The sequence below is a fragment of the Lynx rufus genome, unplaced genomic scaffold (genome assembly GCF_022079265.1).
Source record: "Lynx rufus isolate CCGP_SWC_20201006 ecotype Redwood Valley unplaced genomic scaffold, mLynRuf1.p SCAF_17, whole genome shotgun sequence".
Classification (NCBI taxonomy): Eukaryota; Metazoa; Chordata; class Mammalia; order Carnivora; family Felidae; genus Lynx; species Lynx rufus.
In genome coordinates this window covers 3,662,296-3,685,847 of record NW_025814831.1, presented here as the reverse complement: position 1 = coordinate 3,685,847, position 23,552 = coordinate 3,662,296, and the positions used below count along the sequence as shown (strand labels likewise).

Here is a 23,552-nt window from a genome sequence, read left to right as displayed (position 1 = left end):
TGCTGCCAGCCCCGTGCAGAACGCCAGGTTTCTGGAGCAGGTGCCGGGGTGCTGGCAGCCCCCTCTCGGGATCCAGGCAGGGTTCTAGGGCGCTGTCTGTAGCCACGGAGACAGGGCGGCCCCTCCTGCCCTGTGCCAGGCAGCCTCCGAGGAGACTCACATTGGCCCCTGCACGTGGCTTGGCCCTTTGGGAAACGGAGACCTTCTCACAGCCTCCGATGTCCTGAACTTGAGACCCTACGACAGAGTGGTGTGGGGCCCCTGTGCCTCGGTCCCCTCCTCTGGGATGGGGATCCACGGCACTTGTGTCCCCTGAGATGGGTGCGGGTGACAGGTGAGGTGCCCGTGTGAGAACTGGCACGGGGCTCATCCGCGCAGCTCTGGGCTGGCCGCTCTTCCTGACCAGCCGGTGTCCGATGGCGGTGGCATAGCGTCTTCAGAGAGTTCTAACTGCATTTTGCCTTCTGATGCCTTTGATTTGGAAGCGGGTAATAGACAGCCAGGCGGAGAAATTGAAAGAGCTTGACAAAGAGATCCGCCCGTTCCGGCAGAACTGGGAAGAAGCAGACAGCATGAAGAGCAGCGTGGAATCCCTCCAGAACCGAGTGACCGAGCTGGAGAGTGTGGACAAAAGCGCCGGGCAGGCGGCTCGGAACACAGGTGAGGGCAGCGGGGCAGGAGCAGGGGGGGTGGGATGGGTCCAGGGGGCGGCACGCGTCCCAGTCCACCGCTGGGAGCCCGGCCAGGTCTGGGGGCTTGAGCTGGTGCAGGTGGTGCGTTAGGCACGTGCCATCTTTGAGCAGCGATTTCCAGTGAGACGCTACTCGTGCAGAGGTGCGATGCCCTCCAGCCAGAGAGGCCTTCGTGAAAGAAATGTGTCCTGCGTAGACACGCCCCCTCCGTGTGATGCCAGCGCGGTAGAGAGTGGGTGCGGGGTGGACACCTTGCTATGGTGGGGGGTTCCCAGCTGTGCTGTAAGGCCCAGGGGACAGAAGTGACCAGCGGGTGAGGCAGGAGACTTGGTGGCACGCTCAGCCAGCGCGTTTCTGAGATCTAGAAGCTGCTTTGGGGACTGAGTGAATATTCTGAATGTTGGCGTGACCGGGGTTACTGGTGCAGAGGGACTGAGATTGTGGTGATGCCTGCCCCCGAACCCCCTGGGTTAAGCGGAGGACCGGGAATGACATGGGGAGAGGCCACTCAGGGTACAGGTGACTCCAAGCATCAGGCTGGAAGTCAGGGGGACTTGAGCAAGAGGGTGGCCTGTCCCTGCCCCCACGGGGCCCTGAGGGTGCCTCGCCGGAGGGAAGGCGCCGCAGCGATGTGCCCTGCGACGCACAAGGCCCCGTGACCCCCGGTGTTGCATCTCAGCAGGCTGTGGCCGTGGGTGTTGGGGGCCAGCAAGGCAGGGGCCTGAGGCCTGTGTTTCAGGACACGTGAAGGTGCCGGTCCTCGCCCCCAAAGCCATTTCATTTAGTGCCGGTGCTGGCGGGAACGGGGCTCCCGAGCCTTCCTGACACTCACAGGCCTCCTTCACCCCATCTGTCCTCACCCGCGGCAGGCTTGCTGGAGTCCCAGCTGAGCCGGCACGACCAGATGCTGAGCGTCCACGACATCCGCCTGGCCGACATGGATCTGCGCTTCCAGGTTCTGGAGACCGCCAGCTACAATGGCGTGCTGATCTGGAAGATCCGAGATTACAAGCGGCGGAAGCAGGAAGCCGTCATGGGGAAGACCCTGTCCCTTTACAGCCAGCCTTTCTACACGGGCTATTTTGGCTATAAGATGTGTGCCAGGGTCTACCTGAACGGGGATGGCATGGGCAAGGGGACGCATCTGTCGCTGTTTTTTGTCATCATGCGTGGAGAATACGATGCTCTGCTTCCTTGGCCGTTCAAGCAGAAAGTGACACTCATGCTGATGGATCAGGGGTCCTCTCGGCGTCACCTGGGAGACGCGTTCAAGCCGGACCCCAACAGCAGCAGCTTCAAGAAACCCACCGGGGAGATGAATATCGCCTCCGGCTGCCCGGTGTTTGTGGCCCAAACTGTGCTAGAAAACGGGACATATATTAAAGATGATACCATTTTTATTAAAGTCATAGTGGATACTTCGGATCTGCCTGACCCCTGACAAGTCACTGGGGAGGTGGGTTGAGCAGAAGGCAACTCCTCTGGGGGGTTTGAACCGGCTGTCTCCACCGAGGTCCTCGCGCTCAGAAAAGGACCTTGTGGAACGGAGGAAGCAGCAGAAGGTGGCCGCGGGCCGGCGGGAGGAGCCGCGTGTGAGGACACACCCGACATGTTTTCTAATAGACTAGCAGCTCCACTCTGAAGAATTATTTATCCTCCAACGTGATAGATACTGCTGTCAGAGAAGGTTTTCATTTCATTTTTAAAGATCTAGTTAATTAAGGTGGAAAACATATATGCTAAACAAAAGAACCATGATTTTTTCTTCCTTAAACTTGAACACCAAAAAAAGCAAACACACACACACGCGCACACGCACACGCACACACCTGGGGACAGCTGGACATGTCAGCATGTTAAGTAAAAGAAGAATTTATGAAATAATCGATTCTGATATATTCTAAAATTCAAGAGTGCAATCTTGTTTCAAATATAGTATACTGTCTATTTTTAAGGCCTCATCTGGTCTCTGTTTTAATAATTTGTTTGTCAGAAGACCCTGAAGTACACCTAGGTCTTTTTTGGAAGTCTGAATTCAGAATCATTTTTTAATTTGAAGTTCTAAGATAATTGTTACTGCAGACATTTTGTTTTAAAACGTTGATAGACTGATATTTCTTGGCAGAAAATGTAAACTATCAAACGCTGGTTATCACTTGTGATAGGAAAGAGCATACTCAACCTGCTGTATTTCTCGTTAGAAATGTAACCTTCAATCTCTGTCGTAGTTAATGACACTACTTCAAAATTATTACGAAAGGGAAACTGCTCATGGATGCTGTGCATCATTTTCAGATTTATAATTGTTTTCACCCTAAAATAGGGCATTTGTTGAACTTTGGAGTTCTAAACAAAATCCTGTAGGCTTTTAAAATTCTGCCCCACGTATTCAGACACGCTCTCTGTTGCTGACAACTCTGGCCTTCGGCGTCCAGGGTCCGGGGGTGGGCAGGTGGCTCGTGCTGAAGGAGGCCACAGCAGGTGTGTTTTTCTTCATCCTGTCACATTGCTGCATTCTGTTAACGATCTCCAAAGGCGACATCTTTGCATAGAGGTGGTGGCATACTGTCTATGTGCCTTAGATGTGACATGCTGCTTCTCGACCCTGGCTTTGTGTTCACTGTAACTCTAGAAGGTGATAGTTTGACCCGGCGTTCCTCTCGACCACTAGACCCCTGCCTCTGCAAGGGCCCTCAGACAGCCCTGTGCCTGCTGAGGAAGCCAGGCTCAGCTTCCGCTTCTGGAGCCTCCACTGCTCAGTCATCACAGATTCCAAGTCTCTGGGCCCCCAAAGCGAGCCGCCTGGTCCCAGCACGGGCGCGGTCCCACCCCCAGGGCAGGAGCGGGGCAGCCACCGCGCCTCTCCGTGTCCCCACCTGGGCCGTGGGCGCCCACCCGCCACGAAGCAGAACCCTCTGAGCATTCCAGAGACCGCCGCTCTCGGGGGGGCCTGCCCAGGCTGACGGACGGGGTCCTGGAACCACCGCTCCCTCGGGAAGGGTGGCCCGGGGACCGTCCCAGCCTGCGCCTGCCCAGACGGCATCTTCTCAGCTCACTCACTGTTTACCTTCTTTCAATGGTCCAACTGTGACTAGAAGCCGGAGCCCTGCCTCCCTGCGCCCCCCGCTGTGCGCCGCGCTTCTGGGTGCTCTTACCACTGATGGGTGCTACACGTGACGGGTGCTCCTTGGGCTAAACCAGTGTGTGTGAACCACCGCATCTGGGCCGCGCACCTCAGACTGCCTGCCTCTGGGCTCCCCCGTGCTCACGCGGGGACGGTCGGGCTGGTGCCCGGTGGCCCGCCGTGTCTCTGGTGCTGCCATCTGCCCTGGGCGTGCCTCCGCCCCAGTGCCTGCTGGAAGTGCCCTCCTAGCGCACGCCGTCCCCTTCCGTAAGTGACCTCATCGGTTCCAAGCACCTGCCACGCCCGTTAGCAGTTAAATGCTCGTCGTATTCATCTCCTTTACTTTCTCCACCCTGCCCCCACCCCCGTTGCTTTGAGGGCCAGTCCGCGTCCTCCGTCCTGTCCAGAAGGAGTCGTGAGTCCCCGTGCAGAGAGGAAGGACTACCCGTGGGTGCTGCGGGACCGCTGTCCCTCAAAGGTGTTCCCGACCTCCTCCAGACCTTGCCCTGGTTCTACCCCGGAGACCCAGGGGAGACAGGACGCCTGGCAGCCCCTCCTGCCTGGCCTCAGGTGGCTTTCCTGAGGCCAGGGGTTACCAGCGGGGACATGCCTGTGGCATGCCTGCGTCCTCCCCCATCACTAAGAGTGTGGACAATATTAACAAATTTGAGATAAAAGCAACCTCTTGGTCTGCTAAAACAACAACAACAACAACAACAACAACAGTTCTTTGCCTCTCCTGGTTGAAATTCTTCTGGGGGTGGGCTACCTGGAATCACTTCTGGAAGCATCTGTCCCTTGGTGGGGGGCGCTTTCCCAGTCGCCCCTCCCACACACGCTCCTAGTGGGAGATGACGGGCCCTTTGGGCCTCCTCCCGAGGAGCCCATAGGACGTGGCATCAGGAGCTGGCGCCATCCCCTGGGGTGAGGATGTGCAGAAGCCTCATCTTGTGGCTTGAAAATAATTGGCGACAGCGGGGGGGGGGGTGGGTCGTGTGCCTTTTGGCCACCGTTTGGTGCACATCTTCCCTCTCGCGCACTTGTCCGGAAAGCGGCCTCCCGAAGGACCTGAGTGCGAGGACCTGCCCGGATGGACGCACCTGGCATTGCTTCCATCCTGACTCCTCGGTGCCCCTGTTTGGTGCTCGCCGCCCGGCGCCGGCCTCCGGCTGTGGTCCCCGAGCGGCCAACCCTCCCGGCTTCCCAGGGTCCCAGCAACAAGAGAACGGTGTCCTACGCGGCGTGTATTGGGTGCACTTTTCCTGTTTCCTAAAAGTGACAGATTTCCCCATGGGATGAAACTGTTCCAGTGCTTTAGAAAAACCACCACCGAGTCTTGTGTGTGAATCAAGCCAGTCGGCTTCCCTGTCAGCCTCGTGCCGGAAACGAAGACCACTCACTGTCTCTGCTTGCCTCGTGTGGTTCTCTGGACGCGTGCCGCTCATTCCTGCACGGACCACGGAGGCTGCTGGGGGGCTGGCGGCCCGGGGCTGGGCTTGTCGGTGATGGGTGGGCACCTGCTGGGGAGCACACGGCGTGGTGGGCGTGAGTGAGGGGCCTGTCCCAAGAGGCTGGGAGTCTTTGAGCGGCCGAGTGGCATTTGGCTCTTGGGGATTAGACCGGCCCCGGGGAGGCTGGAGTCCCCTCACCTGGGCCTCTTCTACAAGTTCGGTTTTTCAGTGTCCTAGGTTCACAGGTAACACAGAGGAGACAGGAATGCTCGCAAATTGTTCTTCTAAGACCTGTCCTACAAGAGGGTGGCGCTGACCCCCTGAGGGTGGGTCGCTGTGCAGGTGGACAGGGAAGGTCTCGTGGGGGCCACTGTTGTGGCCCCAATTCACAGCCTCCTCCCGGAGCAGCCTTTGCGAGGCAGCAGGTAGAGCAACGGAGCTCTCGGCCCAGATGCGCCTTTCTTTTCCTGCCCGATCCAGCTTTTCCTCGCCTTGTGACCCCAGAGGGCCGTGGAGTACAGGAAGCCTGTCCTCTGTGGCGGCCACCCCCACCAGGCCCTTCAGATGCTGCCCAGATTCCCGGGGGCTCTCTGGCAGAGCCGATGCCCCCGAGGCTTCCCCTGTACCACTGCGGCCCACCTTGGTGAGGCGGGGTCCTTGGCCACCCACGCTGGGGCCACACGTCCCAGGTGAGGCCTGCAGCTGTCATCAGCAGGCAGTGTCGTGGCCACCGGTGGCAGGCCTGGCATCCTGCAGCCAGCAGGGGACGGGGTGTCTGGACAGACCCTTAAGCACGGCAGGTTCCCGTGGTGGGTCATTTCTTTGTCTGCCCAAGGGAGGTGGGCAGAGTGGCAGAACCCACCCGCCCCCAACTCACATCCTGGGGGGTGCACACCACCTCCCTACTCTGTGCGTGAAGGAGGGGGGACACTGTCCTTCTGTGCCCATCACGGACGTGTCTGGCTCCCGGCCTCTCCGCCAGTGTTCACGGGGCCGGTCAGGAGCCGCGCTCCTCCTGGGACCTCGTGCCCAAACCTCAGCCCTCCAAAGGGAGTCCCTCTTCTCTGGGTCAGCAGAGCTGTTCAATACCGTTTTCTTCCTTCTGGTCCAGACCTTTCTCAGAGTGCGGAGGAGAGCCGGGGGGAGTCCCTTCCTTCTGTGAGCGTGTGGGAGGTGAATGAGGGGTCTGTCACCCAAATCTGCCTGTCAGCCCGAGACCATGGTTCTGTCTTCCATTTGCAAATCCCGACAGCTTTATTTTCTCCAAAATAGAATTCTGTCCACTGGGGCCGAAGTCGGGTGAGGGCCGTGTGTGGCTCCGGTGTCGGCAGGTGACCTGGTCGTCGGTACTGTCTGCCCGGGCGGGGCAGGCCGTCACCGGGGAGCCGGGGCCAGCGGGGGGTGGGGGTCCCCGGGGGTGCTGCCCCCTGGCCTCCGGTGGCCCACGTGCGCGGAGGTGGCCGGTCTGGTGTGGGGAGGCCCTGGTGGCGCCGAGCAGTGCTTGCCTTTCATTTCCGCTGCTGCATCTTGAGTCTCGCGAACTGTCGCATTGGAAGAGGGTCAAGTCCAGGATGGCTGTGCCACTCCTGCCGTTAGTGGTGATTGGTTTTTATAACTCAGTCCCCCATTAGACAAGTAAGATAACCTTCAACAGCAAACTGACTTAATTGGTAAACACAAACGCCGGCATTATTTCCAAGGATTTCTACAAGATTTACCTATAGAATAGCATCTGTGATCACAGAAGTGTGTGAACCCGTGTAGACAATTGTGTGACGTTGTTAGAGCCGCAATCTCCCTGACGGCGCACCTCTTCGTTCAGTTCTGTTACCCAAAAACAAAGACCAAAGAAGGCCAATCTCTCATTTGACTCTGTATTTTTAACCCGCCTGTTTTAAAAATTGCCGTCTGTAGTAACCGCTCGCTGTGAGGCCCCATCTTGACACTCCAAGTGATTGTGACCAGTGATTCACGTCCTGTTTTTCTGCTCTTCTAAGAAAAAAAAAACAACAAAAAGACAGTATAAGTTATTGCTCAGCAATAATCATGTTGTTCATGTGAATTAACAACATGTCTGGTTTTCTGATAGCATTATTATGTTTTATATTTTTGTTTACTGTATATTGTGTGTGGTTTTATTTGGTATTTATTTGTGTTTTGAGGTCTTGCGATGTTTTTGTGTTTCTGATGCTAATAACTAAAGTTTGTAAGAGTGTAGAATGCAAAACTTGGAAATGCTCAACTGTCTGATTAGAGGAAAATAAATCTGACTAAGGAGTCCTGGTTTCTCTTTCTGCTGTCTCCACAGGCAGAGCCCTGGGCTTGGGGTGGGGCCTCCCAGGCTCTTCTCTCAGAAGTGGCCTTGGCAGTGACCCGTGTGCTCACCCAGCCCCACACTCAGAAGGGCCCACACCTGGCTCAGTCCTCTGCCGTCACCATCTTCAGGTTCTTAACGTGTGCAGAAGGGGTCTCGTATGCTTGGTTTGCACTAGACCCTGCAGACTGTGGAGCCATTCCTGCCCGTGGCTTCCTGGCCTCCCCTGCGAGGCAGTGGCTCTGACCTCGGCGAGTCCCGGAGGCTGGGGCGCCCGGCAGCCTCTCTCTCAAGTCTGTGGCCTGGTCCAGAGCAGGGGAGGTGGCCCTCACTCTCCTGCCAGGCCGGTGCCCCGGCATCCGGAATGGTGGAGGGGCCCCAGACCTGGTGTCCCCTGGCCCCGGGTCCACCACTTCATCGGCTGTGGGCCTTTGTGCTCTTGGAGCCTCAGTTTCCTCATCTGTCACGGAAGGACAGCATCTCTCCTTTCTAGAACGTGGTTGTTAAAAAGCTGTACCAGGGGCACCTGGGTGGCTCAGCTGGTTAAGCATCTGATTCTTGATCTCAGTGCAAGTCTTGATCTCAGGGTCGTGAGTTCAAGCCCTGCGCTGGGCTCCACGCTTAGAAAAAAACAAAAACCAAAAAACAAAACGACCAGCGCTGACCTTCGCAGGTGCTTGTAGGGGCTCCAGGCGACAAGTTCTAGCAGCTGCTCATAGGAGTGTTGGGGTCGGAGGGCCAGAAGGACCTCCTCCCAGCTCAGCATTTCTCTAGGTGGTCCTATGGATCAGGCCCAGGGGCAGGAAGCCCGTGTGGGCACCCCCAAATTATCCGTGTGGAAGCTGCTTTCCGGCACCAGGGCAAAGACCCTGGGAACCGCCCAGCCCCTCCCCCACTGGCCTGCTCCCCCACATGTCACCACTGCGCCCCCCTGGGCCAGTAGCACTGTGGGCAGCAAGAAGGTGGCCCCATCCAGGGTCCCACACAGGCTCTCTGGCCACACTGTTCCTGCTGTCCCTCAACTGGGGGGGAGAGTCCTCCCCACCCCATGCCTTCAGAGCCAGGGTGACACACACAGTGGGGAGTCCAGGGCCCCCCCACCCCCCACCCCGGCCCTTCCTAATGTAGGTTCCCGCACCGCCTCCCTCCGCCTGGAGGGTCCCAGTTCACCCCACCCTGTGGTGAAGGGCTTGCGCCCCATCCGTGTCTCTGGTGCTCAGCCTTGGGCTCCCACCAGGGTCGCAACCACAGCAGGGGACGCTGAGCGGCACCGTGGGAGCCCCGAGGACAGCCCTGACCCACCTTCCGGCCCGGGGACACGGTGTGGACAGCTCTGTGGGCTGGGATGCCCGAGGCATAAAGCAGCAGCTGCAAGGCCACGTGTGCTTGGGGTTTTCCAGCTCCTTCGGAGGGGGCGGCTCAGCTGGGATTTCAGAACTGGATCCTTGGCTTTCAGCCTTTTGGAAACTTTTGGAGTCCTACAGGAAGGGAAATGGGCAATAAACCCCAGGAGAAGAGCACCCCCTGCTGGTTGCACCTGGGCCGGAGGCGCCAGTGGGGACACTGGGCAGAGGCGGCCGCAGATCTGGGCCGCTGTCCAGCAACAGAGGGCGGGTGTGATGAGAAATGGGGTGCTCGGAGCAGCTCCCCCACCTGAACCCAGACCTCAGCCAGGACTGACAGTGTAGGAGCACGTCAGACCGTCCCACGGCCTTGGCTTTGGCCCTCGAGTCAGCACTGGGGACAGCCCCGCTCGCCCAGCGACCTGGGAGGCTTGGTCCAGGAGAGGAGGGACCGGGCGGTTCCTGGTGACCCGGGGGCTGCCTCCCTCGGCTCAGGGGGCCGGGGTGGGGCCGCTCTGTTCTGAACCCCTCCAACCAAGACCTCTGCAGGGCCAGCTAGGAACTCGTGCCAAGCCAGGGTACAGGAACGTGTGCAGGCCTCCCCGCGCTGCCGGCTCTGCCACTGTTGGTATCGACCTGCTCGCGGAGGCAGCGACATCCCACAGGAGCCGAGGACCAAACCTGCAAAGATGCCGGAGTCCACCGTGCGCCTGCGTTCTCTGAGGATCTGTCTTTAGTGAGAAGATCGAGGTCTGGAGAGGGGCCCGTCCCCGGAGCCCTCCCTGCACTTTGCTGGTCTTCCGTGACTGAGGTTCACCTTGGTGCTTGGACCTGCCCACTGATCCGAGGGACGGTACCGGAACCGGACGGGCGAAGGCCTGGAGATGCGCTTGCTTGTCGTGAAGAGCGAGTGTTTCCAGTTGCCTGAAAACGGACAGCTGCAGAAGCTAAATCCTGAACCAAAGAGATCCGTGAAAAACACCACCGCCACCGGGAGAACGGAAGTCCGCGGAGGAGGTCCAAGGGCACCGTGGAGGGCCGGCTGGGACCTGTAAGTGCCGCGGGGCTGCCCGGAGGCATCCGGCATGTTCCTCGGGGGCTGGATAAGGAGTTAGAGGCGCAGGGGCAGCTTTGAATGTCCCCAAGCCTACGAGCCCCTGCCTTGCTCCCCAGTGGACCCCTGGACCTCAGGGCTGGCCTCGGAGGAAAGCAGAGCTCAGAGGCCCCCCAGGGCACTGAGGGGGCTGGGCTGGCAGCCGGGTCTGAGGACCAGAGGCCAGCGCCCTGGCGGGGCGAGCACGCGAGGGAGTCTGAAAGCACTCTTGTGGGGGAGGGGACATGTGGTCTGAGCCAGTGGTGGCCACCAGCCTGGCGGGAGGCACACCCTGTGGTGACCTTAGCCTGTTGGGCCCTCGCAGGCAGCTGGGGGGTGGAGGGTCACGGAGGCCTGCCCCCTCACTGTCCCCGATGCTCTGGGTGCTCAGATCGCTGCGGCGTGTCCTTCACGCACCCCTGCCTCCCCCGCGGCCAGCGGCAGATCCGGGAAGGCCGCGCCCCAGCCCCTGCTACAGGCCTGGCACCGAGTGTGTGTGCAAACGAAAGGCCGAGAGAAATCTGGAGTTCGGCAGGGTCGAGGGTGAGGGGTCCTCCGGGGCCAGAGTCTGGCAGGGGTCTGTGCAGGACTGCAGGACCCGGGGGTGACCAGCCGGCCCTGGGAGGAGCGCGGGCCATCCCTTCCTCCCAGGAGCAGCTCCTGTGCTCCCGCGGTACCGCGTGGGCCCCGGGGGCGCTTCGCGGAGGATGCTGCAGTGGGGAGGAGACGGCCTGTCCGCAGAGGTGACTTCATGCGGAGACCGGAGGGACAGGAGGAGCCCTGCCAAGAGGGGCTGCTGTTCATCCTCCCACTGCCCCCCACCGGCTCCTCTCCCTGCGCAGGAAGAGAACCAAGCACACTGGAGCCTCAGTCCCTCCAGAGGGACACTAAGGCCCAGAGATGTGCAGGAGCCTACGTGAGGTCCCACAGCAAATCAGGGACAAAGGTGAGGGGGAAGGAGCTGGGGACTGTCCTTGGGCTGATCCACCCCACAGAGCTGTAGAGAAGGTAGGGGGGCAGGACAGTGGAAAGGGGTGATCCCCAAGGTTCTGCAAGTCTGGGTGGGGACCACAGGGGATCTGTCCCCCCACCCTGGGGCGGGGGAGCAGGGCTGTCACTCACAATGCCCTCACACTAGGTGGGGGCTGAGATGGCCAGTCGGAGCACGGCAACCCTGCACCGTGCGATTGGGGCACAGTTGGAAACAGGAACCAATCAGAGACCTCACTGAGCCATGCCCAGCGGCATAGTCAGAGAGGTGTGGGGTCCAGCTGTCCTGGGGGCCACCTTTCCTGCCACGGGAAGGTTGTGCATAGACGGAAACCAACAGCCAGGGCAGCCAAGCCGAAACAGAGTGAGACTGAGACCCGCAGACAGACACAGAGACTGAGAGCTTGGAGAGCCCCTGGATCCAACCTTGCCTGAAGCAGCCGCTTCATGGCATTTCCTGATTACTGGCAGAAACTCACTTTCGGACTTTGTCCTTCTGCTGCTTCCCACAGAGCTCCTGACCGAAGTGTGTGCCCACATGTGTACCGGGGTACCCAGGGCACCTGTGCGTGCAGCTTGGGGCCTTCTGTGAACACAGGGCACCTGTGCCAGGGTTCAGCCGCTCCTCATACCGTGTCTGCACTCCTGAGGTGGCAGGGACTCCTGGCAACGCTGGGCCAGGCAGGGCTGGTGCCTGTCTCCTGCCTCAGCATGGGCTCCTATCCAGGTCACCCTCTGATATCTGGACCCACGTCAGCCACCGGCAAGGATGCCCCCTCCAGGGTCTCACGGCCCACCTGCCCCAACTCGTCCCGTTCTGCCACCTTCAGTCCCACCTCCACACTGTGGCTACAGCTGCGACCTCATCCTGCTTGTCTCTGCTTTAATGCCACCTCTTCCAGGAAGTTTCTCTGATTGCCAGGGAGTCTTGCCGCCCTCTTCAGACAGAACAATGTCTCTGGACGTGGCCTGCCCAAGGAGGTCAGAAAGTTCCGGGTCCCCAAGGCCCAACCACCGCACCCTCTAGAGCCTCTCTTGGGCCTTGCCCTCAAAGCAGTTCACTTTCTCAGTTGGGAGAAAGGAGCCCCCAGCTTGGGAGGAGAGCGCCTCCGAGCTCTCTGCCTTGAGAGCCACAGGTAGGATGGTGGGAGGAGGTGAGGCGGGCAGAGCCAGACACTCTGCTGGAGCCCCAAGAAGGCCTAGTCAACAGAACTGCCTCCCGGCAGAAGCAAGACAAGGGGCAGAACGGATAGGACCCCAAACACCCCTTTGTTCCTGGCGAAGGCTTCCCCCCCGGGACGGAGCGTCCTGTCAGCCCACAGGCAGACAAGGTGAAAGTCCGGGGCCGGGGAGACCCCCTCCTCATCCCAGGCTGGGCTGGGGGCCGACGCCTCCGGGCAGGGCCGGCACCGCCCAGAGCGGACTCGGGGCTCCCTCTGGTTGTTCCCGGTCCTCCACCTCTATAGCCACGCCCACCGGCTGCCCTCATCAGTTCACCCTGGACCCAGGGGCCACCCGCCGCTCCTCCCCTCGCCGTCAGCCGAAACCGGCAAGGTGCCATCTGCCCCACCCGTAACCCCCTCGTCCCTCGTCCAGTTTACTGCCCACAGTCTGTCCACCCATCCCCCCCCCGCCCTCTACCATCCCATCCCCCACAAACCCACCCCCTTCACCCCCAGCCACCCCAGCCCCCTCCCTCCGCCACCCTGCACGAGCAGCACACCCGTCCATCCATCCGTCTGTGTCCGGCTGTGCCCCCGGCTCTCATCCACCCGGCAGCCATCCGTCTGCTAACCTGCTACTCACAGTCCATCTAAATCCTGCCCCCCATCCCCCCGTCCACCGGCCAGTCTCACCTACCAGCCATTCGTGGGCCCAAAGCCACCACCTTTTCTCACCCACCATTCATGTCAGCAAAGCCCCTCCAACATCTACAATTGCTGTCTCACGCACCCGCCGTCCATTCACCCAAGCACCATTTTCGTCCACCCTCCAGGCTTACCATCTCTCTTCCTCGTGCGGCCACCACCCGCCGTCCGTCGCCCGTCCTTCCACAATCCGCTGCCCTCTACCCATCCACCACCCACCACCCACCAGCCACCGCCCATCGCCCCCCGGTACCACGCCACACCCACCCCGTCACGCACCACTCATCCTCCACCCGCCAGCGCTCGGCTGGTGTGCCTCGGTGGGTTCGCTCACCCTCTGCCATCCCTCTGTCCCCCCTCCTCGGCTAACCAGAGCACGCACCCTCCACCCCTCACCATGCACCCGCTGCCAGCCATTCACCACGCGTTCTTAGGCGCTCGCCACTCAGCCCATCTACCACCGTCCACGGTGCACCGGCCCCGGCAGGAGGGCCCTGCTCGGAAGGCTGGACACCCAGCTCCCGCGGGTGGGCCGAGTAGGTGCAGCCCCAGACGCGCAGGGACAGAGACAGCAGAGGCCCTAGAGGTTGTTCACCGCCACCAGCGTCCCCCCCCCCCGCCCCAACCCCCCCCTCGTCACGGAGCGGGTGGGTCCTCACGAGCCCCTCTTCCCGGGCGCCCAAGGTCCTCAGGTTCCCGCAGGGCTGAGTGTGGGGGAGGGAGCGAGTTGGACCGGCGCCTCCTGGCGGGGCCTGGAGGTAAATGTGTAACCGCCCGACGGCCGCGCCCCGCCCCGCCCCGCCCCGCCCCTCCCGGTCAGGTGGACCCCGCGGGGCAAAGTCTGCGGGTCGGGGTCGGCGCGACGGGCCCGCAGCGGGATGGGCGCGCTGGGCCGGGCGCTGCTGTGGCTGCAGCTGTGCGGTAAGCGGGGGGCGCGCTGGGGGGCGGGGGGCGGGGGGCGCTGGGGGGAGCGCCTGACAGGCCGCGGGGGGCGCGGGAGGCCCGGCCCGGCTCCCGCCCGAAGCAGCGTGCGCGTGCGGTCTCCGCGGCCTCAGTTTCCCCGTCCCCGGGGGCGCGCTGGCCCTCCCCCTTTGCACCCGGGCCGGCGCGTGTCCCAGGTGTCCGCCCCCAACGCTCCTCAGTCCCTGTCCTTCTCTCCTTTTCTTTTCTTTTTGGTAAGTTTATTTTTAGTTTATTTTTTTTATTTTGAGAGAGAGAGAGAGAGCATGAGCAGGGGCGGGCAGAGAGAGAACCCCAAGCAGGCTCCACCCCGCCACGCAGAGCCTGACGCAGGGCTTGAACTCCCTAACCCTGAGATCATGACCTGAGCCCAAATCAAGAGTCAGAAGCTCAAGGGACTAAGCGACCCAGGCGCCCCCTGTCCTCCTCTCTTAAGCCCCTGGCCGTTCCCTCAGGACACAGATCCCGATCAGAGCCCACCCTCCAGCGCTTTCTACTGGGCAGAGGCCTCCTACCCCCTTCACATCGGTCCCCGGGTGGTCTCTGTCCTTGCCCTGCAGTGCCCGCTGCTCCAACGACCAGCAAACTGGGGGCGGGGCTACGAGGCCATACCGAGGGGTGTCCTAGAGGAGGGCACGCAGGAGCGGGCTCTGCAGATCCGGTAGGAGTCTGTCAGAGCACCGAGGCAGGGCTCCCGCAGGGTCTGGGCTGACAGGGAGACTCCATCTGTGCCCCGGGCTCTGTGACCAACCTTCTTCCTCCTGGGGGTTGGGGCGTCTGAGCGGGAAGCACTTAGTCACCCCCTCCCCAGCGATGACCCGCGCGGCCTACAAACTCTGGGTCCCCAACACCAACTTCGAAGTGACCACCAACTGGAGCCAGAACCGGACGCCGTGCGCAGGCGCTGCCGTCGTGTTCCCGGCAGACAAGGTGCTTCCCCTCCCCCAGCCCGGGGCTCGGGGCGGGGACTCACGTGGCCGCGAGGTCGAGGAGAGGCAAAGGGGGTCCGCCAGCCAATGCCAGTTCTTTCTGCAGATGGTGTCAGTCCTGGTGCGAGAAGGTCACAGCATCTCCGACATGGTGAGGGGGAGCTGCGGCTGAGACCCAGGTCGGAGGGGGCTGGTGGTCCCCTGAAGCCCCTTTCTTGTCTTGTGACTGGCCCCCACCTGCATGGGAAACCGTGCAGGCCTTGGGCCTTTGGCTTCTGGAAGGGCTTTCTGGGAGGCTGGGGAAACCGTATGGGAGAGTAGGCCCTGGTCCTGTGGTCCCAGCTCAGGCTGGGACCTGTACATTTGGAAGATGCTACATCCTGCGCTTGCCTGGAGCTTTGCTATGTGTTAAAGGCTCTGATAAGATCTGGGAGAAAGGCCTCTGATAAGGCCTGTCTCTTAAAGGCGGAGTCAGGAAGCTACTGGCCAAATGCAGCCACGTGGCTGGAGCTAACAATGGTTTTTACATTTTTAAGTGGTTGGGGGAAAAAAGTCAAAAGATGAACATTTTTGTGGCACGTGAAATATAGAATTCAAACTTCAGTGTCCATAAACAAAGTTTCATCAGCACATAGCCCTGCCCGTCTGGTCACTAGCATCTATGGCCACTGTCACACTATAAGGCAGAGTTGAGTGGCCATGATGGAGCCCGTGTGGCCTTCAAAGCTTAAAATATTTACTGTCCGACCCTTTACAGAAAAGGTCAGTGCTCCCTGATTTAAAGTGTCATTTCCCAGGACCCAGCAGCGTCAGGGTCACTCCTAGTTCCCACTGCTCACTGGGGTGGATCATTGTTGTGTCAAACGCACGCCTGCCAGCAAGATGTGACCGATGTCAGGGTTGCTGGCTCTGAGCAGAGGTGGAGCTGGGGGGAGGGGGGCTCTCGGTATGGGTGCCAGAGTTGGAGTCCTCTCCTGGAGGCCACTGGATCTTGCATGGGTGAGCTGGGGAGAGGGGCATCTGGTGGCCCTGGCCCCGCCCAACCTCTTGCCCAGATGCAGGATCTGGGGACCTCAGGCCTAATTTCCATTCCCTGAGGTGTCTTGGTTAATTGATGGTTTTCAAAAGCAGCATTAATTGTGGGACCCGGCCACTCATGGGGCAGGGCAAGTCAGTGCAAGGGACCCCTACCCTACCTGTGAGCTGTCCCTGACTGGGGAGGGGCCGTCGGGCAGAGACTGGGGGTCCCGGGTCCTGGCAGATCGGGGGTGCAGATGCCGTTTCACATCTGTCCAACCCAAAGACCAAGATGCGGAAGGGGCAGCCAGGTGGAGGAGGGGTGGAGACCTGGAGGGAGGAGCTGGACCCATCCCCCTCCCCCTCCCCCCCCCCCCCCGCCCCCGCCCCCCGCCGTGTGTAATCCTGGCACCCGGGACAGGCGGTAGCCTGGAGCAAGCGGAGAGGGGCATCCGGAGCCGGTGGGGAACCCTCGGGCAGGGGGTCCGTCTGGGGTGGGGTCCCGGGGCCGGGGGCCCTGCTCTGATGACGTAGTTATTTTGGTGATCTCCTTTGGAAGCTTGAGCATGTTAAGAGAGGCATTCATTCGTGCCTCACAGGTCCCTCTGTCTGGCCCTTCTTTCCATCCCCTGCGGCCCAATTAGGAGCCCCTCCTCCTGTCCTGGGGGCCCAGAAGGTGCCCCCTCACCTCCCAAGTCTGTCTTCTGCCTGTACCACGGGAGCTGCTCCCCCCCCCCCCACTGGGCCCGGGTGGGAACTGTCAGGGGGCCAGGGAACAGGCTGAACGGACCCAGAGCTGCCCCCGACCGCCTCCCACGCCCGGAGCACGGAGGTCCCCTCCTCCACGCCGCCTGCCATCAGCGCTGTCCTGCTGCCCAGAGGTAGCCCTAGTAACAGGTGCAGCCACAGCCGTGTTTTAACTTGTCTTTCTCAGGTTTGGGGATTCCCTCCCTGGGATTTTCCCCTTCCTGAACCCCCTCTCCTCTCCCATCTCTACCTTTGGAGGAATCTCGTATTTTCTACCCATGAACCCACTGTTGGTGCGAGATACTGCGAGTGCCTTCCCGCCGTGAGCGTTCTGCCTGTGGTGCCCTTCCCAACAGAAACCCGAGTCAGAATCGACCGTGCGGAACCTGCTGCCTCACACCTGTGTTTCTGCTGTTTTAAGAATCCCTCCCCGCTGCCAAGTCACAGCCATAATCACCCCTGTGTCTGTTAAGACACAGTTTTGCCACCAGGGCCGCACGCTTGAGTGGGACCCGGCTAGGGAACCAGCTTTATTTTTCTCCTTAGAATAAGCCTGATTTCGGTTCGGACGTCTTCCTCCGAACCACCAGCTTCATGGCGCTGTCGCCACTGTTCATCAAATGCCCAGGGTGCCCGGGGCTCTCTCGGGGCCCTCGTCCCTCTGCTCGCTTTCCCTGTTCCTGCCGGCACCACGCGTCCTCACGCTGTGGCTCTGTGGGACGTCTTGCTACCCGGGGGCGACTCCCCCCTCCACTCTCCTGCCAAGAGGCCCGCTAGTTCTTTGCGGATCTGATGCTGCAGAGAAATGGTAGGGTAGCTTTATCAGGTAACAACAGCAACAACAAAACCCGGGAAGTTTGGAAATGAACACCAGCTTTATGCTGTCAAGCCGCCCATTCAGGACCGTGAACTTCTCTGCAAATATCTCACAGCATCCATCATAAAACTCGATACTGGACTTTTTTTTTTATTTTAAATTTTTTTTTTCAACGTTTATTTATTTTTGGGACAGAGAGAGACAGAGCATGAACGGGGGAGGGGCAGAGAGAGAGGGAGACACAGAATCGGAAACAGGCTCCAGGCTCCGAGCCATCAGCCCAGAGCCTGACGCGGGGCTCGAACTCACGGACCGCGAGATCGCGACCTGGCTGAAGTCGGATGCTTAACCGACTGCGCCACCCAGGCGCCCCGATACTGGACTTTTAAAGTGGTCCCCACACAGGTCTTGTATAGTATCGGTCCATTCGTAGACCTTTATAGTTTGCTTTCCGTTACGAACGGTTCTCTAGTCTTAAAAACTGTGCGTTCCACTTGCTTATCTTCATAAACACCGATAGTTGTTCCTCTTTCTTTCCAGTCCTGACTCCTTTTCCTTCTTTTTCTTTCCAAATAGCATCGTCCAGGACCTCTCCCCCTATGTTACGCACGAGTGACAAAAGTGGGCCTCTGTGCCTTGTTCCAATGGGAAAGAGAAGGCATGTCTCATTTCTCATTGAGTGACTGTTTGCTGCAGGGCTTTGGTACGTGAACTTTATTAAATTGTGGAAATTCTATTACTCACTTGCTAGCAGCGTTTTAAAAAAATCATAAATACATTTGTGGAGTTCTCTGTTGTTTTTTAATTGAGTGAGATACAGTTGTCCCCTCCCTGCTTTTAGCCTGTTAATGAGGTTTTCTGAGATTGAGCTGTCGTTGCAAGACCGATGGCCCCCTGGGACCTGTAGTTGCAGGTCAAACATGCCACTTCTTCCTAACACCTGGCTTCCCTCCGTCAGAATGTTTGGATTTTGTTGGCACAAGACTCCTCACTGCCACCTGCTGGGACATCACGGTACATACGTCTGGGAAGTCGGGACGGGAGCCGTCCTGGGACAGGAACCCCATGATGACCGTGTTTTGTTTTGTTTTTTAAGCTTCTTAAAAGTTTATTCTCTCTTATTATGACAGAGAGAGAGGGAGAGAGAGAGAATCCTAAGCGGGCTCTGCACTGTGCGGAGCCCGACATGGGGCTCAAACCCACAAACTGCGAGATCATGACCTGAGCTGAAATCAAGAGTCGCTTGAAATCAAGAGTCGCTGAGCTGAAATCAAGACGCTTAACCGACTGAGCCACCCAGGCGCTCCACCATGTACTTTCAAAATACACTATTGGAACTAGTCAGCTGATATTTTATATGGGATTTTTTTTTGTATCTATAAGTAAAACAAAACTACAATTTTTCTTGTATTGTCCTCCATTCGGTTTGGGAATCAAGATTACACGGGCCTCATGAAATGGCCTGGGCAATATTCACTCCTTTTTCTGTTTCCCAGAATGACTTCTAAGAAGGAGTCAGTTAGTTGTTCCTTGAGAGGTTAGTATCCTTCACCTGTAAAAAACTTGTACTGGAACACGAGGTCCTTGACTAACATTTCAATTTCTTTAACGCTTGCTGGTCTATTCGGATCCTCTACTGCTTCTTGTGCCCATTTTGACACTTGGAATTTTTCTAGAAATTGTTGTATTTCATCCAGGTTTTCTCGTCCGGCAGTCCTTTTTATTCCTTAAGCTTTTCGGCGTCTGTGTCCACCCGCGTAAGTCCTTCAGTGTGTGGCCGCCGCCCTCTTTCCTCCCGATTTCTTCCAAGCGTTTTCAGAGAAGGCCTCTGTGCGGCCATCATTCCGAAGTCTTTTCATTATGCTCCTGCATTTGAATGGAACTTTGGCTGGATATAAAATTCTAGAAGGGAAGTTCTTTTCCTTTCGTACATAAAATATTATATTGTCTTTCTGCATCCATTGTTGTTGCTGAAAAACCTGACTTCTGAGCCCCCGGGGTGATCTGCTCTTTCTGGAGCTTTTAGAATGTTCTCTGTGTCACTGACTTGTCTGGGTGTGATTTTCCTTGTTTCCCATTCTGCGCTCCAGGAGACCTTTCCATCTGAGGGGTCCCGACTTTCTTCAAATCTGCAAAAGTCATGCTCCTTGTTTCTTCAAATATTTCCCCTTCGCCCCCACCCTTTATATATGCATTTCTGCACTTGGATGTCAATTCTGTCTCCTCTCCTGGTGGCTCTGCACTTCCCTGCTCCACCCTGCAGGGTCCCTCAGCAGAATCACCCGTCACTGTGCCTTCTCCAGCTGGACCGGTCCGCATGTTTATCTCACCTATCGTGCTCTTCCTTTCGATGATTACATGTTTCATCATTTATTTATATCTTCTCTTGGTTCTTTTTATTATTATTAAACTTTTAATTCCAGTGTGGTTAACATGCAGTGTTATATTAGTTTCCCGGGTACAGTATAGTGTTGAATTCAACCCCCTTTGGTTCTTTTCTTAAAGATTTTTTAAAATCTTAATTTATTTAAAAAAAATTTTTAATGTTTATTTATTTTTTTGAGAGAGGGGGAGAGAGAAAGAGCGCAAGCAGGGGAGGGGCAGAGACAGAGGGAGACACAGAATCCAAAGGAGGTTCCAGGCTCTGAGCTGTCAGCACAGAGCCGGACGTGGGGCTTGAACCCACAAACTGTGAGATTGTGACCTGAGCTGAAGTCTGGGGCTCAACCGAATGAGCCACCCAGGTGCTCCAAAATGTTGATTTATTTTAGGGACAGAGAGTGCAAGCTGGGGAAGGGCAGAGAGAAAGAGAGACAGAGGACTTGAAGCCGACATCTGAAGCTGGCTCTGTGGTGAGCCCTACTTAGGGCTTGAACACACAAACTGTGATACCATGACCTGAGCCAAAGCTGTGGCCTCAGTGGAGCCACCCAGGCACCCCTGGTTCTTTTCAAAGACTTCAAGTTCTCCACCTCCCCCATTCCTGAGGCATGTCTGTCCCCACGGCTCACTGCCGCACCTGTGGGTGGGGCTGCCTCAGGTGTGGGGACAGTTGGCCCGTGACCTCACATCCCCCCAGGGGTCGGCCTCTTGGTCAGGGCCGGTGCTCCGGTAGGGGACAAGCAAGCTAGGGCTCGAGGCCCGGCCCTGAGTGGGCCGCCCACGGCGACAGGGAACCACACACGATTCCTGCTCCGCGCAGCTCTCCCGGCCCAGCGCTCCCCTCCAACCCCATCCCCAACCCGGAAGGTCAGAAGGAGGAGGCCTGGGGTCCTGGGGCTTGGGGGCGGTGGGGAGGGAGAGGGCGGCGGGGACTCCGTCACCTGGCCTTCCCACTGCCTTAGATCCTCTGACACCTGAGGCCTGAGCTGTGACCGGGCTGCATGGGAGACAGAGGCCGCGCTGAGGCCCCGGCACCCCCAAGTGCAGCCCCCTCCCCTCCCTCCCAGTTCCGGCTGCCTTCACATTCCCTTGCGGCTTGGGTTCCTGGCTGGTGCAGCTCCCCCCACCCCGCCCCGCGGTGGGGGGGATGTGAGAGGCCGTGGCCCGAGTGTCACCCTGCCCCAAACTCTCCACGCGCCCAGGTCTCAGGCGGGGTCTTGCTCCTCGGCCTGCAGTCCCGCTCCCTGGGGCTTATTTGAACCTCGGCAGTTACGGGCCGCCCCCAGCCCCTGACCTCACCCGCCCGCTCCGCGGTCTGCACTCCCTCCCCCGGGGTCGCGGAGGGGGGACCCGAGACCGCCGCCTGAGGCCCCGCCCCCCTCCCCGCTTCCTGCAGCTCCTGCCGCGGGACGGGGAGTTCGTCCTGGACTCGGGAGCCGGCTTCGGCGCGGCGGACGCTGGCAGGGACCCGGACTGCGGCGCAGGTGAGGGGCCGGGGCGGGGCCTGCCGGGGCGGGGCGGGGCAGGGGCGGGGCCGACGTCTGCCGGGGGCGGGGGCGCCCTCGCGCGTAGCTCAGGGACGCGCGCCCACCCAGCCGCCCCCGCGCTCTTCCTCGACCCCGACCGCTTCTCGTGGCACGACCCGCGCCTGTGGCGCTCCGGGGGCGCGGCGCGCGGCCTCTTCTCCGTGGACGCCGAGCGCGTGCCCTGCCGCCACGACGACGTCGTCTTCCCGCCCGACGCCTCCTTCCGGGTGGGCCTCGGCCCCGGCGTCGGGCCCGTGCGCGTCCGCAGCGTCTGGGCTCTGGGCCAGGTGAGCCGCGCGCGGGGCCGGCCCGCGTCTCCCCTGCGCGCCTCGGCCCCTCCCGGGCCCCACGCGAGAGTTCCGGGCACTCAGTCGCTGTCCCCTCCTCGGGCTGCGCCGTCCGCGACCCGGCCACCCGCAGACGTTCACGCGCGACGAGGACCTGGCTGCGTTCCTGGCGTCCCCCGCCGGCCGCCTGCGCTTCCACGGGCCGGGCGCTCTGAGCGTGGGTGCCGAGGCCTGCGCCGACCCGTCGGGCTGCGTCTGTGGCAACGCCGAGGTGAGCGCGGAGGGCACCGGGGTGGCCCGGGTCCGCCGGGGGTGAGGGTGGGGGAGGGGCGGGGCTGGCGCCTGGCCCTCCCTCGACGCGGTCTGCCCCTCCCCCTCTCCGTGCCGACGGCCGCTGGCCCGCCTCCAGGTACAGCCGTGGATCTGCGCCGCCCTGCTCCGGCCCCTGGGCGGTCGCTGTCCCCCGGCCGCCTGCCGTGACGCCCTCCGGCCCGAGGGGCAGTGCTGCGACCTCTGCGGTGAGCACCCCCTCGTGTTTGCGGGGACGGCCTAGCTATCCTGGTTCGCCCCCGGCCTCACTTTCTCTGCTGGCCCTGGGCCCTCCTGTCGCAGGAGCCATCGTGTCGCTGACCCACGGCCCCACCTTTGACATTGAGCGGTACCGGACGCGGCTGCTGCGAGGCTTCCTGGTAATGGGGCCGCGCTCCCCCCCCCCCAGCCCCTACCGCAAGACCCGCCCGGGGCCACACTTTGCCTCCTTGACGCGGTTACTCTCCGCGCACCTGCCCACCCCGTGTCCCTGCTGCCGACGCCCCCGCGGGTCCGAGGGCGAAGTCCCTGGGATAACCCTGTCTCCACCCCCTCCCCCCAGCCCCAGTACCAGGGGCTGCAAATGGCCGTGTCCAAGGTGCCGCGCCAGAACGCAGGCGCCGAGGCAGACACGGAGATTCAGGTGGTGCTGGCAGAGACCGGGCCCGACGGGACGGGCGGCGCGGGGCGGCTGGCACGTGCCCTCCTGGCGGACGTCGCCGAGCACGGTAACCGCGGGTGCCCTTTTCCCGGCCCCCGCCCCGCCCCGCCTGGCGGAGACTGAGCCGGCGCCCTCCGTTGTAGGCGAAGGCCTGGGGGTCCTGTCCGCGGCAGTCCGGGAGTCGGGCGCGCCGGTCGGGGACGGCTCCGCAGCGGGACTGGAAGGTTCGGGAATGCGCGCGGGGCTGGCAGGCGGCGTGGCGGCGGGGCTGCTCCTGCTGCTGCTGGCGCTGCTGGCGGGGGCGCTGTTGCTGCGTGGCGCTCGGAGCTTCAGGTACGCGGGGGTGCCGCGGGGGACGGAGGCTCACGTCGCGGAGGAGGACGGCGGGGTTCATGTACGTCCTTGTTCCCCAGGTGGAGTAGGCGCGACGAAGCGGCCCCAGCGCCCTTCGTGGCGCCCTTGGGCTTCTCCAACCCGGTGTTCGACGTGGCGGGCTCAGTGGAGCCGGTGAGGGGACGGGTGTGGGTAGCGGTCTTCCCCGGGGCTGTGCTGGGCGCAGACGCACCCTGACCCTGCGCACCCTGCAGCCTTCCGCCCCACAGGTGGAAAACAGCAGCGTCAGCCGCAGCTACTTCGTTAACCCTCTTTTTGCCGAGGCGGAGGCCTGAGCCCCCGTGTGACTGGCCAGCCCCCTTCTGCCCTCCGCCGCCCCATTTCGAGAAATGTACGGGTCCATGACATTAAAAGATCTCCGTTCCCTTTTCCACACTCCTTGTCCCCAGCCCCTGCAGACCAAGGACAGGGTGGCTTTGCCTAATAAAGGGGTTTCTTGCACCTGCTATCAGTTGCCTCCTGTGTCCCCACCCTTTTGCCTTTGCTTGAATGTGGAGAGCCGGCCAGTGCCCTCGTCACTCCATTGGAGAGGGGTGAGCCTCAGAGTCCTCCCTTCTGGTCACCTGCAAAGGGCAGTTCTGGGCACTACCTGTAGAATGGGTCCCCGAGAAGATTGCAGTCTGCAGAGTTGCCTCCAGAACAAGGAGGG

The 23,552-nt window shown here is 60.4% G+C and overlaps 2 protein-coding genes across 5 annotated transcripts in view; both read left to right on the top strand.

Annotated features, from left to right (window-relative positions):
* The window catches only part of TRAF3 (TNF receptor associated factor 3), a 119,756-nt gene extending 112,212 nt beyond the window's left edge, over window positions 1-7,544 (top strand). For all 4 annotated transcript variants that reach the window (XM_047080037.1, XM_047080040.1, XM_047080039.1 and 1 more), the window contains 2 exons: window positions 486-660; window positions 1,562-7,544. In XM_047080037.1, the coding sequence (XP_046935993.1) occupies window positions 486-660; window positions 1,562-2,133 (747 nt within the window). In that variant the 3' untranslated portion in view covers window positions 2,134-7,544. The remainder of the gene's footprint in view (window positions 1-485; window positions 661-1,561) is intronic.
* A 6,209-nt stretch (window positions 7,545-13,753) lies between these two features.
* AMN (amnion associated transmembrane protein) lies at window positions 13,754-23,178 on the top strand. Its single transcript, XM_047079722.1, has 12 exons — window positions 13,754-13,796; window positions 14,647-14,765; window positions 14,871-14,915; window positions 21,124-21,211; window positions 21,323-21,540; window positions 21,674-21,811; window positions 21,950-22,058; window positions 22,153-22,229; window positions 22,412-22,577; window positions 22,654-22,843; window positions 22,924-23,017; window positions 23,098-23,178. The coding sequence occupies exons 1-12, from the start codon at window positions 13,754-13,756 to the stop codon at window positions 23,176-23,178; spliced, it is 1,368 nt and encodes a 455-aa protein (XP_046935678.1).
* Window positions 23,179-23,552: the final 374 nt, after the last annotated feature.

Excerpts from the sequence above, each read along its gene's own strand:
- AMN (XM_047079722.1), top strand. The coding sequence starts at position 13,754 with ATGGGCGCGCTGGGCCGGGCGCTGCTGTGGCTGCAGCTGTGCG. Across the intron at positions 13,797-14,646 it reads GCTGTGGCTGCAGCTGTGCG|CGATGACCCGCGCGGCCTAC; the intron begins GTAAGCGGGGGG and ends CCCCCTCCCCAG. Across the intron at positions 22,230-22,411 it reads GGCTGCTGCGAGGCTTCCTG|CCCCAGTACCAGGGGCTGCA; the intron begins GTAATGGGGCCG and ends CCCTCCCCCCAG.